Raw genomic sequence first — 13,762 nt, 5'->3', positions numbered from 1 at the left:
TGTAGCACCCCAACCATATGGCAAACAGGAGGAAAAGAATTTTTTAGCTATTATTGACTGCTGATCCAATACCCAATAAAATATGTCGACAATAATGTCACTTTTCTTTTAACAAATAGAAACAACATTGTAAAAAAAAAAAAATTGCTGAACATTTGTTGTATTTTATTTTGAAAGCAAAATCATTTTTCAGTTCTCCCCTCCCTTCCAAGAAACTTCCAGAGAAGAGGTGGTATCATGGGTAATGGAGTTTTTAGCCTGACTTCTTTGGCTTCAAAGGATTTCTCCATTCTCTTTCATCCTCTCTATAGTTTTAGAGGAATACATATTTCATATTTAATAATATTGTGACATACTTATAAGCAAAATCAGGGCGGCCTATGTCATACGTATACGCATACGCTAAATGTTTTTATTGGTATTAAAATGCTGTATTACACACATATTAATTCTGGTATCTGTCTCCTCTCACAGTGATGATGAACTTAATTTAAATGAACTTGGTGTGAGCCCATTACAGATAAATTAAACAGAAAAATAAATAACAATTTTAATATAGTTTTTCAGAACATTTATATGTTGAAATTTTGCTTGTGTTTTCAGAGCCAGATGTTAATTTTCTTTTGACATTCTGTTCTTTAAAGTAATTATGATATAAAACATTGATATAAACCAGTTAATTCATCTATCTGCCTGGGTAGAGCCTGCAAGTGGCTGCTTCCCTGACATGCTGCTTGGAGGTTTCCTTTTGTAGCTTTAAAACAGTGTTACCTCAATAATGGACAAGAGATGACATATTGTGAAACTGAATCAAAAGGTGCTTCAGCAACAATTCAGTTTCAGGGTGTACAGACATTTACAACCATGTTATTGTGCCTTTATTCATTTACTCATTTCTACATTTTTAATAGATTTGTTTCTTGTTTTTTTTCTTTCTCACTTAAAAAATACAATTAAAAATTAGGTGTGGAAAGGCATTTGCAATCATTTATGGCAATCCCTGTTTTTAACAAAACAAAAAAGTTGTAATTTAAGAGGTGGGTGTATATACTTTTTGGGAACCACCGTATTAGCTGATTTTAATGTGTGTTATGTCATTGTTACTATGAAATAATTCTCTGTTCTGTGGCTCCTGAGTTCTTTCAGTGGCATCATTAATAATGTATGTCACAATGTCACCTTTGACGTTTTGTTTTGAAAGGATTTAATAAGTAATTTAAAGGGTCTGTCATGGAGGCCAGTAACTAGAACTACCATAAGTGTACTATATCCATAAATATCAGAAGGAAAGAAGTTAAACATTAAAGGGCTAATTGGAACAATTGGTTTTTGTTTGCTTGCTTTGCAACAGGTTGGCTTTCTAGTGAGATGATCCAGTGCAATCCCAGTACACAGGGATATGGAGGAAATGTGCAGATGTTGTTAAACTGTTCTCATCTTTGCTCTCCATGGTGATTTCCACAGAGTCCTCTTTTTGGTAAGGCAGCTCACACTCCTGCAGCAGCACAGAGGATGAACTTGTCTGTCCTGTAAATGAAGAGAAAAATGCTTAAATAGTTTAATTTAGTTGCTCCATATTTTGTAATTACAATTCTTGAGCAAACAGACATTTATTAACACGGCTTTATAACATTGCAATGCAGAATAGAAATATGCTTTATTGTCCCACAGCGGGGAAATTTCTGTGCAGCAGAAGCGCAGAAATTGCCGCAGGCAATCAAAGCAAGTAGATTCACTCAAAGATAGAAATATGCAATATATAAAACCAATTAAGGAGAAAAAATACTGTAACTTAAGGAGAAAATTTCAACTTAAATTCCATGGAGTTATAAAAAAAATAAAATACTCTGGTCCAAAGGAATGTGCAACTGAGGAGGTAAATTTAAAAATGTACAAAACGTACAAAATTCACGTGTTCATTTGAGAATCAAAAAGAGAGACTATAAACTCCAACAGACAAGATGTTATTCAAAATCAGTAAAGTTGTGCAAATACAATGGGACTAATAAATTATAACTAAGAGTCTTAGTACTGCTGGATGAATCATACAACTTTAAACAATTAAACTCTGCACTGAGCTGAAAAGTAATATGTTGTAAAATACTCACTGGCTGAAGACTTTGAACGACTCTGATCTTTAGGTTTAGTGGTGAGGGGCTCTGTACCGCCATCTGGTGGACAGGATACTGGAAGGGAGCTTGCGGCACCTTCCCTGCATGCAAATGTAAGAACACAGTTGTTACATGCAATTACTCAGTCATTTCTAGAAAGCTGTATACGTGCCTTTACACGCATTTGTGATCAGTCTACTGTATCTGAAGCAATCCCCTCCCTGACATGGGAGACTGTACGGGTGAAAGACAGTACAAAGGTGAAAGATTAGCTGTGATCATGCCCGCAGCCTTATCATTTAGCAGCTGATAACGGTGGAAAAAGACGATCATGTCAGGATTCTGCTGCTAGTCAAGGACAAAAGCTGAATTAGGGCAGACTGGCACTCACCATGCCTGTGGGTCTGTGGTCCTGAAACCTTTAGCAAATGGGTTGCTTGCAATTTTCAACTGAGTTATCTAAAAGCATAGAAAAATTCAGATATTGAAAATGTTCTTTTCTCTTAAACCATTTACTTCATCTATATGGGAATGGTTGGGCCCATTCAGTATTTAGGCTACCGAAGGTCCAGTTCTCACCCTGTGGTTCTGATAGGCGGTGACGGCCATGAACCGTGTCTCAGGGAAGGAGAAAGAGCAAAAGTTCTTGTAGGCGTTTAAATGGCTGTTGGGTGCTGGGTCCACATACACTACATGGAAGCGTGGCTGGTAACGGTGCATGGAGTTCAGAATCATCTTACAAACAGAAAGCAGGAGAAAACAAAGAGTCAGTTTAAATAAACATTTCAGGGGCTGTTTCATTAAAGCATGGAGTGAAAAGCAATAAGAACATCCAACTGACATGTCCATTGTCATCCAGCAGGTTGTTGGTGAGCTTGAGAGTGTCAAACGACACTGTCTGCTTCATCCACTGGGCTCCAGGGGCCGGTGAGTCTGGGTGGAAATGCATCCTGCTTGGGGCTGCAACATCCGCTCGCCCTGCTACCAACCATGAGGAGTTGTGGAACGCATATCTGAAACACACACATTATTATTACTATTTTCTTTTTTTATTAATGTGAATTTAAGGATGCAGATGATCAACATGTTAAGTCAGTTTTTCTGTAGTGAAATTTAGATAGATAAACTCTGTCTGGCACCTTGCACAGATAGAGTACAAACATTAAAACATGTTTAAATTAAAGCATAATTAAAACGTTAAACTATATGGCTTATTAAAAACAAACTGAAATCTTATAAACAGAAAATATTTAAATTAGAATGTCTTGAGCTTCTTTTTTTAATTAATCAAAACTCTCAAGACAATGTAAAAGTAAAGGAAGCTTAATCTGCAACGGTTTTCATGTTTATTAAAGAAATCAATATTGCTTAACCTGTATCTCTTGTCATCAACAGGGATGAAGTCCATGAGCAGAACATACTCGGCTGAAGGATCCATTCCAGAGATTCTCACCTGAAATGTTGGAAACATCCTCCTACCGTTTTATGAATATAAAAAAACAAACAAACAGATAAAGAAACACATTAAACAATGCAAAAAAAAGACTACAGCAAAAAGAGCTAGTGGATGAACATAGTGCAGCGTGTTTTGTAGTTAGACAGTTTCAGCTATTGGGACAGTCTAACTACAGAACGCGCCACAGTACGTTGTATGATGCATTCGTCACCTTCCAGATTTTGTAACTATCATTTCTGTGCCCAGCTGGTCAAACTGCCGCCACAGTGCCTGCATCTCAAGTTGAACTCTGACCCCACAGACTTGGGGGGCCTTGGTGATGAATAGCGCCCCTCCATCTGTGCAGCCAGGCAATGAAAGTTCACAGCTCTGGGACAGTGCAAGACCTAAGAGGAAAAGAAGGCAAACTTCCATGTACATTGTTACACTTTTCCAAATTCTCAAAGCAGCTCAGGGTCAGCTCGCCCCTTCACCACTTTGTCCCTGGTGAAGGGGGGAGCTGAGTGTAAAATAATGAGCACGCATCATCAATACAATACTTAGAAAACACTCACCGTTCATCCTTTCAGTGTCTACAAGTGTCTATTAATGTGTCTGTTCACTCCTATTAGTTTTTGCAAATCTGGCTGCTAGCTGCTGCCCCACACTGAGCTAAACCCACAAGTTCAGTCTGTAACAAAAAGGCAGCAGCCTGTACAAAGTTTTCTCCCTCCGGTTTCCGTAGATGTGTACAATCAGGTTCTCTGAGTGGTTGTTTGTGGCTGGGGGAGCAGCGTGGTTTTATAGAGCACAGAACTCTCACTGGGGACCTCCAAGCTGGCCTCATCCATTATAATACTCATAGTGGCATTGACACCAACTAATCAAAGCTGGACGTACTTCGCTGCATTCAAGCTGCAAGAGCGGCGAAGACCTGAATGCAATTCTTTGGGAAGAAGCGAAGATTTCATTGTGACTTGTAGCCTGAAGCCCAAGTTGGATTAACATTTTGCATGTAACAGTTTGATGTTAGTGGGTGTGAACAGATGAGAACAGAAACACTCTGTTTTTATTATTCATAAGGCCAGATTTTCAACACCATGCTAATTGGAGACTGCACTTACACATGATGTCCAGCTTAAAATTCTGGTTTTCCTTAAGGGTTGAATTCCACCATACCAGTTTGCATGATTAGAGCAAACTTTTATTGCTAATTTAAATAAACATCACAGAAGAAGTGAAAAGTAGTTTGCAGGACTTTAACAATAAGATTCTGCTTCAGAGGCTTTTGCTTCCACTTTTAGCCTCATGTGGCACTTTGATGGGATGGTGTTGATTGTTCCAGCCTGAGGGATCCCAAGCTGTAAAGACTTTCCCCTAATTAATCACAGCATGATTCTGGTTTGTCAATAGGCCGGTTCCCTCTCTGATCGACTCATTAATCATTGCTTTTAATACAGCAGACAGGAATACCTCATATGCAGCTGAATGGCAGTCTCAACTACAACTGATTGTTTTAATATTGTTCTTTTCAGGTGGTCTTTGTGATCAATATCGACCTATTAAAATCCCGATCTTACCCCCTTGTGCCTTGAGGGACTGATAAGGTGAGTGTGATGTATTTTTAACAAGCAGTTTAAAGGAAAATGACTCCAGAGAACACAGTTGTATAAACAGTCAGATGTTTATTGAGCTGTATTTTTCATCAAAGCACAGTTACCATAGTTACACAGAGGTTCAAGCCTGTGTGGTAATTCACAAACACTTCAGACACAATATGTTAGCAAATGGCATGTAAAGCTGAAGGCATGTGTGCTAGGTGTGTATGTGTCTCTGTGTGCGTGCTTGCATATATTCATGAAATTGCGTGCTCGGAGGGGAGGAAGTTCCGCCATTTTTGTTCATAAGTTAGGCATTAGCTTCACTTCTGAGGTGGTCTGTTTGTGAGGGGGAAGAAAGAACATAGACACAGCTTCAATATATCTAAGACAGACAGCAAGGTGAGGTTAGTTAAAAGAAAGATACAGAGCATTTAGTTTTTGCTGAAGGTATCTCTGATGATGGCAGCCATGGCATGGATCTTCTCCTTGACTTCCTCTCCAAGAGGAGTCAGCTTCTCCCTCAGGCTAGTGATCTGCTCAGCATTGACACCCTGTGCCTGGCTGTAGGCTTGTCTCAGCTGCTCTTTGTATTCTTCCACGTAAGGGGTAGCCATCGCCTTCAGGGCCTCCAGGCGCTCGACAAGCTTGGTGCGCACAGACTCAACAATGGGCATCAGGGCAGCTCTGGTCTCATCCACGTTGGTGGCTACCTTCTGACGCAGCTCTGCCATAACGGGCTCCATCTTGGCCCTCAGAGCCTCCATCTCGGCGTTCTGCTTAGCTTGGTACTCTCTGACGTAGGGCTCCAAGTGGGTGCGGTACTCCTCCAAGTGCTTTTCGATGACCTCCCTCAGCTTGGCACGCTGGGGCTCCAGTTCAGCTCTGAGAGCCTCAATGTCAGCTGCAATAGAGGCACGCAACTCAGCAGTGGCATCAGAGATGCTGGAAACGACAGTGTCGGTCATAGGGGACACTTGGGCCTGCATCTGCTTGATGTTATTGTGGATATCCTCCAGGCGCTGAGCCAGGGAAGTCCTGGAACAATACAAAGATTGAAGGACTCATGACTAAATAATTGCAGCACTGAAGGATTCGTGAGAGAGGCATCAGCTAAAACATTTTCTTACTTCAGTTCCTGGTATGGAGTGTCATCAAGCTGGTCCAGAGCTTTGATGGCACTTTCCTTTGCCTGTGTCATGTAGACATCCGCAGCAGCCCTGATATGGGCGAGCTGGGAGGGGGCATCAGCCTGCAGGGAAGCGGCCTGGGAGCCTGAGGTGAGAAGTGCAAAGACAAAAAGTTGAACATGTGCAACAGATATTCTGAGACATCACAGACTCAGGACAGAATGTGTTTTATACTCACCGACTGCCAGGAGAACGGCAAGAGCAAGAGCCACGAATTTCATGATGATGGTCTAGAGTGAAAAATCACACAGGATGTTAAAGAGGAGCGGTGAAAACACACAAAGGAATATAGTAATGTATCCACTAAAGCAGTGTTAAATCTCCTGCCTAAAGCAGATTTATGGCGTCTCAAAATTAAGAATGCTTTGCAAAACACTCATCCCCAAACTGACCTAAATTAGCTGGCAGCCAACATATGGCTGTCGATTGGGACATCGTGTAATCTGAGTAGATTAGCAAAGCAGTTTAAGACGATAAAATCCGAACTGTTTCATAATCTTGTTTTAGGGTTTAGCAAGTCAGCTGTCCGGGCTAGAAGACGATCTCAATCCGGAAGCAAATGAGTTTAGAGACATCTTTAAATGGAAATACCAGCTGTAATATCTCCTGAGGCCCAACAGCTTCAACCTGAAGTTGTAATAACAAGAAAGAAAAGTCCTAATGCTACCATAAGAAAAACACTTATCTTTCCACAATAGTATGTTTTAGCCTCTCGTTCAGAAGTTGAGGTCTCACAGAAAAGCAAAATTTTGGAAATTTTAAAAAGATGTGATTTTTTTTTTTTCTCTGATCCCCCAGCATGAAGACCAAATTACAGTTCCTATCCCAGCTGCTGCTTGCCTTACCTGGTGGAGTTGGTGACGAGACTGAACAACTCTAGCCACGGCAGAGTTTTTATAGTCCCCGGATCAGGGACGAGTCCTTTGCAGAGGAGGGGGCGAAGGGGAGGAGTGGAGCAGTGAGGGCTGCGTGTCTCCGTGGAGGTGGACCTCACCCCCGAGCCGTCTTCCTCAGCAGGGGGATCGGGTTGAGGGTTCAACGGTCACATGCTGCGAGGAGATCAGGAACACACGTCAACAGATCTGGCAAAATATGCCCTATATCCTGTACATTATCGCTGTTCAATACGCATGGTAATTTTTACAGAATTTATTCTTTCCAAGAAGTTTTTTTTTTGTTGCTTTTCTTGTGTCTGAGACATCATATAGTTATGAAAACAAAACTATGCAGACAAAGCCAAGAAACCTACAATAAAAAGGGAAGTGTGATTATTAAGCACTTTTAATTACATCTTTTTTTTTTTTTTGTTCTCCGCAGTGGTGGAGATGTTGGAAAGGTGAGAGGGAGGTTAGGAAAGAGTAGGAGAAAAGAGTGAATACAAAGAATTTCACACAAGCAGAAAAAGTTATCCAAATGTGTTTGCCAGAAAGCCACATTATTTTTATTCCTTGTGCTTCTAAAAATGCTGCCAAGTAAAACAATGACGAGTACAGAGAGCACATGGACTTGATACGCTCAGCTTTCTGAAATTCAACAGCAATCAATAAACAGTCCCTGTGTGTTGTGTGTTGAAGATACCCAACACAAAAACACACACACCACCCCACAAACAATATCATGTATAAAGTATCAAAACAGAATAATCTCAGCATTTAGATAACAAAATTTGTCACTGGTTGAGAGTGTGTGTGTGTGTGTGTGAGTGTGTGTTTGCATGATCATTAATAGGTCAAAGAGTTGTGTACTCTGTCCTGTTGTTTGTTGTCCTGTCACCTGTGGACTTTATCACTCTGGCTTCATGTGATTTGTGGATTTGGAGCGATCACATTTTATAATTATACATGTACATGTGTAGTGCATTTTCACAGCTCTATCCTTGTGAGGTGGAAATGTGAAACTTGTGGAAAAGAAAGTGAATAAAGTGTCCAGCCAAGTGTTTTTAGCAGTGGTATACTTGCAGAGTGGACTCTGTACAGCCAGCACAGTGACCAGTTGCAGGATTAATCATTGGAAGCCCTGGAACTACTTTTCTTGCATAATGTCAGGCCTTTATGTGGTCGATACATATCTTTGTGAACGCAGTTTCTTTCAAGCCTTTTTTCCTGTGACTTCTCCCTCTGTCCTATTGCAACATCTCCACAGCTTGTCTTATGCAACACTGATCGTTTGCCTCCTATAAGTTGAAATAGTAGGCAAATAATACTTGGTAAATCCAGCAAATGTGATGAAATATAATCTCTCACAGCTCTAAAAAGAGTAATTGTGCAGGGGACTGACAAAAATAAATACTGCTAAATACTATTTGGTTCCATTGAATAACCAGCTTTTACAAGCTGGTTGAAATAAGACTCTGTTTGGAAAAAAATAATGTCATTTAAATAGGTCTGAAGCCCATTTCAAGTGACATGAGTGTCACCATCTTCTACTGCAGTTTGTGAGATTAAGAAACTAAAGGTATGATGAGTTTTGATGGATCTATAATTCAGTAATGTTTCTGGCCAAACTCTTTCTCCCCAGATCTATATTTTAGATTTATTTGTTGATCATTTGCTTCTTTTCAGTAAGCTAATTGGTTAACACGTGTAGTTTAGACCTAATTTTAAGTCACCTTTGCAATTCCTAGATTGTCTGTTCCCTGTCTCCCCTGATTGCGTTATTGAGCCAACATTTCACAGAGGGTTAGCTGAAGCTGAGTTAGATAAACAGACCAACGAGTCGACCCCCTTTTTCCCTCCCTCTCCGTCCTGAAACTTTCACCATGCTGTTATCAGCTGTGGTGGTTTGTCTGAAACTGATTAGCAAAATGTTCCAGACAAGCTGAAAACTGTGACAATGGTGGGTGAGGACAGATCACATGGAAACATTTGCAAGGAAAGACTTAGTTTATTTATTTTTATCTAATCAGAAAGGCCGAGATGTTTCCATCTTCTTCATCTGAAAAGTAAACCATATTTTGCTGCTTTACTATTAAAGGAAATGCCATCAGATCCAGAAGGAGTGAAAATGTACAAAGGGACTTGAGAGAAAACGTGGATATTTGCACAGCCTTGGAAAACTTTCATCAGCTCATTCAAAAGTTGCTCGGGATTTCAATAACCTTCGGCAGTATTAGACAATTTTTTTGAGTAACTCGGGACCTTGCAAAACTAAAGTCATCCAAAGTCATCCAAAGTCATCCAAAACCTAATCTTAAAGATAGTCTCTTAGAAACAACATAATTTTTTGTGACAATTTGCCAAAACATATTCAGAATCAATCCAACTGACTGGGAATTTTGCTAAACCCTTGCAGGTCATGCAAAAGAGATTAGAGGTCTTGTAAAAGTAACTCTGGATCTTGAGTCTTGCAAGACATTTGCAGGCTCTAACATATTGTGGATCTCACCAAAGTATCTTGGTGTCTCAGAAAGTGTTTTATTATCATCTTGGAAAACTTGTTTGGTATGTTGCAAACGTATCATGAGTGAAACAGGCTGTGTCAGAGAGGAGACTTATCTGGAACAACAACCTTTGAGACTCCTTGCACTGCTGTGCATTGATTCAGCATCCAGACCGATCTGCATCTGTAGATTACTGCTGTCGGTAGAGTTGCTGGCAGGAGAGTTGCTGAACTCCTAATGTGTCAGAAGTGGAAGAAGGTTTGAAAACTTTGATCTGCTTGAAGCAATTCTTCTATGACTTTGATTAGATCTCGTTTAGAACATGAATTTTTCTCCTGATGAATACAAACTACTTCCATGAACAGATTAAACGATTACACGGGGTTTGCTAAATATTTTAGCAGAAAATCCAACATTTGATCATGTGCTGGCTGAGGGTCGAAGGTCATCTCATTGTTCCAGCTGCATCCTTGGTGGAGCGCTGCTCTCAGACCAGCAGGGGAGGTTATTTCAGCTGTAAGCAACAGCTTGCGTGCACTTATTTTTCTCCAAAGCACACACCGTTGTAAATCGCTATACCCGAGCCATTTTAACTGTATGGTGTGATTTTGCAATATCACATCTGCTAAGGTCACTTCTTCTTTAATACAGACATTTGTGACAAAGTCTCTCTAGCAGAGCAGCACTGTTGGTTGTAACGTCCTGAGGGCTGGAAAGCTTGACAGCAAAGCAAGACAGTCCACCCTGAACTCAGATAACCGGGACAAACAGAGTTAAGGAAACTTAAAAGAGTTGTTACTTAATCATAAACTCATTTACCCCTTCAATGCACATATTAAGCAAAATGCTTTTTTTTTAAATTATTATTATTTCTAGAGCGTTTATTAAAAATATCCAGACAGTGATCTTCCACTCTGAGACTTTAGATGTGCAGTGGCCACAAAACAGTTTCATAATCTTTAGCTCTTTTGTATTTGTTACATTTCAAACACTAACTTTGATGCATTTTAATAATGAAATTTTGTGTGATAGATCAGCACAAAGTAGCAGCTGCTTGTGGAGTTTCAGAAAATGCTGTAGATGCATGCTTTTTATCAATAAGCCCCATCAATTTTAACAGTCATATCTTTGTAGCCCCTTTACTTTAATACCTCTATGCAAAATCCAGTGCAGTCACTTCCCTTTGTCCCCTATCTAATGAATGAAGTTCATACGATTATGCATAATTTAATTACAGTATTAATTTTAATCGAGCCCAGGGGAGAAGGTAGGCCCAGAGGCTGCCAGTACATTGGCAACCTCTCACAGGTTATCTTCTGCCCTATATTTAGTCCCATGCGTCATCGTATCAGTTCTGACCAACTTCCATGTCCCTGCTAAGAAAAGCAGCACAGCATGATGCTGCCACCTCCATGTTTCAGTGTGGGGGTTTGTGGGTTCAGGGTAATCTATAGTTAGTTTTATTTTGCGCTTTCCATGGAGTTCCTTCTTTTGTTTGTTATCTGTTTATCCTAAAATACTTTTGGCAAACAGCAAGCATGACTCTTGTGGTTTTCTTTCAACAATTGCCACTGATCTGTATAGGAAATATTTATGGAATGTTTTTTGTTTTGTTTTGTCTTTTTGTCCAGTTGAAAGATTCTCCCAACTGAGCAACCAATCTTTTAAGCTCCTCCAGAGTTACTGTCAGACTCCTCTGTTAAGAAAAAAAAAACATTTCTGTAATCAAAAAAAGCTGGCAGCACAACTTATGTCTTTAAACTTGCATCTGAACCAGATCAAATCAGTGACAATCAAATCTGGTTAGGATTTTAGTTCTAAAGTGTACTGAGAGTTTACTTTCTTTTTTCACATGGTGTCATGCTGACAAAAGCAATCGAAGGAAATTGAGGACACACCTGGGCAAGTTCTATGGCAACCAGCAATCAGTGAGTTGGCTCTTTGATCAGCGATAGGGAACATTATCTTCCCTGTTTATGAGTTTCTGGTGCCATTTGCTGTTCTAGATTCTGTTCCTTAGATAATCGAGTTTATTGACATGAACAGTAAACGTTGGGACTTACTGAGATGGGTAAATAATAACCTCGTTAGAACATTTCACTCTTCAAGGTTGGAAGTTTTTCCTGCTCCTCTCTGCAGTAACAGATCCAAGAGACCAGATTAAAAGCGGTGTTAATGTTTATTGGTGTTGTACAATAAGAACTATTAACCACAAATGGAGAAAACATGCTTGCTGAACGTTCAGAGAAGTGGCCAGTCTGTCACGAGTGTGCTGAGAGAGTTCATCCAAAAGGTCATGAAAGGTCATGACAGACCCGAGAAACACGGTAAAAGCACTGCAGGCCTCACTGTTTTTAGTTAAAATCATAGTTCGCCATCAGCTAACACTGTTAGAAAACTATTCTGGGAACTGGGGAGACAAAAGGGAAACTTTTTGATGCATAACACCAGAGCGGCATTTCAGAACTGAACAGACGTGCAGCAGAAATATGAAGGAATCGCTGGTGACTGAAGACTCCGATAGAGACATTACTAAACCAGTTTTACCGTAACGTCCATCGTGTAATTCGCTTAGAAATGAATGTGTTACAAAGTGCAACCTCACACTGGGATTGTGTGCTTTGCGTAGGTGTTGGTCATCAAAGTTTCAAGGCCTGTTTGTGATTCTAAAGCATTGCTCAAGATGAAGAGGTCATTCACCCTGATACTTAAATAAAACACACACGATAGGGATGATTTGCTGTCCACCCATGCAAGTGGGCGAGTTGGAGCAGATTTTTGGAAACCACTGAATTATTTCTTGTCATTTTCCCTCCACTGTGTTTCATGCTGAATCACAGTGGACGTATCTGCATTTTCTGTTCACAAAAGCAGAAATGGAGTAATACAAACTAGGAAGTATTTGTTTTTAAATGCAATAAATCACTTGCACCCCATTAAGACAAACTAACTAACTTTTGCAGACTTTCATTTACAATTTAGTTTCAGAGTCAATTATCACTGAAAAAGAGCTTCAAAAACTTTTAGTTCATCCAGCCACCCATCCATTTTCTATTCCCACTTTATCGCTAACTGGATTTACATTCTCGTCTGCCCTCTTGTGGTCAAATCTGGGAGTACCATATAATGTTTGTACATTTGTATTTTATTTTATTTTTTTCAAAATTCATACTTCTTTCATATAATTTGTTATCTTTTGAGAGGTGCCTGTCTCATTTCCTTCCAGAAACAAATTTTTCTGTATAAGTTGTTCCAAATTGTTGGAACTTGCTTTTTCTTCTGTTAATTCATATCCATAAAAATGGTTTGCATCACTTTAAATTTCATATTTTAAATATTTAAATAACATATTTTAACAAAATAACATATTCAAGCGGAAAAAACACTTTTCCAAATCAAATCTTTTCGACCTTAAAACCAGCAAAATTACTGCTTACAGTAGATAATGTGTATACAATATATCCTAGAACAAGTTAAAATACTTCCAGTGGCAATATATAGTTTTTATTGTAGCCTCTCTTTATCCCCAAATGGCACAACAGACTAAACATCTGAACAAGTTTGTACAAACAAGAGGTCTCACTTTAACATGTCATAGTTTTGATTAAAATATGATTGAAGTTACTCACAGTGGGTAGAGCGTAAACATGAATACGGGATAGAGTATCAAAATCAAGTTTGAGTAGTGGTACTTCATAATAATATCACCTCAGTAAAAGTAAAAGTACGATGCAGTAAAACTAAAAATGCATTTTTCAAAAAAATTTACTAAAATAAATGTAACTGAGTAAATTACTACCCAGATGTGTAAATAAATAAATAAATAAATAAATAAATTTCAAGTTTGGGGTATTTATCAAGACCGCTTTAAAGGGTGTAAGAAAATCTACCTTCATGTTAATAACATACAAAAAAACGGAAGCTTTATTCTCATAGCAATTTTCTATACTTCCTATGTGACAAGTAAAAGTTATTTTGCGTAATATTATTTGATATAAATATAATGAAAACATTATTTTAGCAGAATCTATTGTTATGTTATTCCATTC

The 13,762-nt window shown here is 39.2% G+C and overlaps 2 protein-coding genes and 2 long non-coding RNA genes across 4 annotated transcripts; 2 read left to right on the top strand and 2 right to left on the bottom strand.

The window, feature by feature from the left end:
* Positions 1-2,149: 2,149 nt before the first annotated feature.
* On the top strand, positions 2,150-3,589 carry LOC108166823 (uncharacterized). Its single transcript, XR_014090639.1, has 3 exons — positions 2,150-2,224; positions 2,971-3,038; positions 3,507-3,589. It is a non-coding gene; the product is annotated as an uncharacterized LOC108166823 (long non-coding RNA).
* LOC103474829 (T-box transcription factor 10) lies at positions 2,220-3,988 on the bottom strand. The gene is made up of 5 exons (XM_081614839.1): positions 3,779-3,988; positions 3,485-3,586; positions 2,953-3,124; positions 2,691-2,846; positions 2,220-2,570 (listed from the first exon to the last, which is right to left on the bottom strand). The coding sequence occupies exons 1-5, from the start codon at positions 3,985-3,987 to the stop codon at positions 2,499-2,501; spliced, it is 711 nt and encodes a 236-aa protein (XP_081470965.1). The 5' UTR covers position 3,988; the 3' UTR covers positions 2,220-2,498.
* Positions 3,989-5,064: 1,076 nt separating this feature from the next.
* Positions 5,065-13,550, top strand: LOC145554657 (uncharacterized). The gene is made up of 2 exons (XR_014090640.1): positions 5,065-5,153; positions 7,133-13,550. It is a non-coding gene; the product is annotated as an uncharacterized LOC145554657 (long non-coding RNA).
* On the bottom strand, positions 5,212-7,245 carry LOC103474828 (uncharacterized). The gene is made up of 4 exons (XM_008426077.2): positions 7,180-7,245; positions 6,513-6,564; positions 6,275-6,419; positions 5,212-6,182 (listed from the first exon to the last, which is right to left on the bottom strand). The coding sequence occupies exons 2-4, from the start codon at positions 6,553-6,555 to the stop codon at positions 5,579-5,581; spliced, it is 792 nt and encodes a 263-aa protein (XP_008424299.1). The 5' UTR covers positions 6,556-6,564; positions 7,180-7,245; the 3' UTR covers positions 5,212-5,578.
* Positions 13,551-13,762: the final 212 nt, after the last annotated feature.

Source organism: Poecilia reticulata, chromosome 13 (genome assembly GCF_904066995.2).
Source record: "Poecilia reticulata chromosome 13, P_reticulata-male-v2, whole genome shotgun sequence".
Lineage (NCBI taxonomy): Eukaryota > Metazoa > Chordata > Actinopteri > Cyprinodontiformes > Poeciliidae > Poecilia > Poecilia reticulata.
The sequence above is the reverse complement of the archived record's forward strand: the minus strand, read 5'-3'. Positions and strand labels throughout refer to the sequence as shown.

Bases quoted from the DNA above. Each gene is read 5' to 3' on its own strand.
- LOC103474829 (XM_081614839.1), bottom strand. From the start codon at position 3,987: ATGTACATGGAAGTTTGCCTTCTTTTCCTCTTAGGTCTTGCACTGTCC. The intron at 3,125-3,484 runs GTTAAGCAATAT...TGTGTGTTTCAG, and splicing joins GTTGATGACAAGAGATACAG to ATATGCGTTCCACAACTCCT. The intron at 2,847-2,952 runs GTCAGTTGGATG...TCTGTTTGTAAG, and splicing joins TGCTGGATGACAATGGACAT to ATGATTCTGAACTCCATGCA.
- LOC103474828 (XM_008426077.2), bottom strand. From the start codon at position 6,555: ATGAAATTCGTGGCTCTTGCTCTTGCCGTTCTCCTGGCAGTCG. The intron at 6,420-6,512 runs GTGAGTATAAAA...TTCTCACCTCAG, and splicing joins TGCCGTTCTCCTGGCAGTCG to GCTCCCAGGCCGCTTCCCTG. The intron at 6,183-6,274 runs GTAAGAAAATGT...GTATTGTTCCAG, and splicing joins ACTCCATACCAGGAACTGAA to GACTTCCCTGGCTCAGCGCC.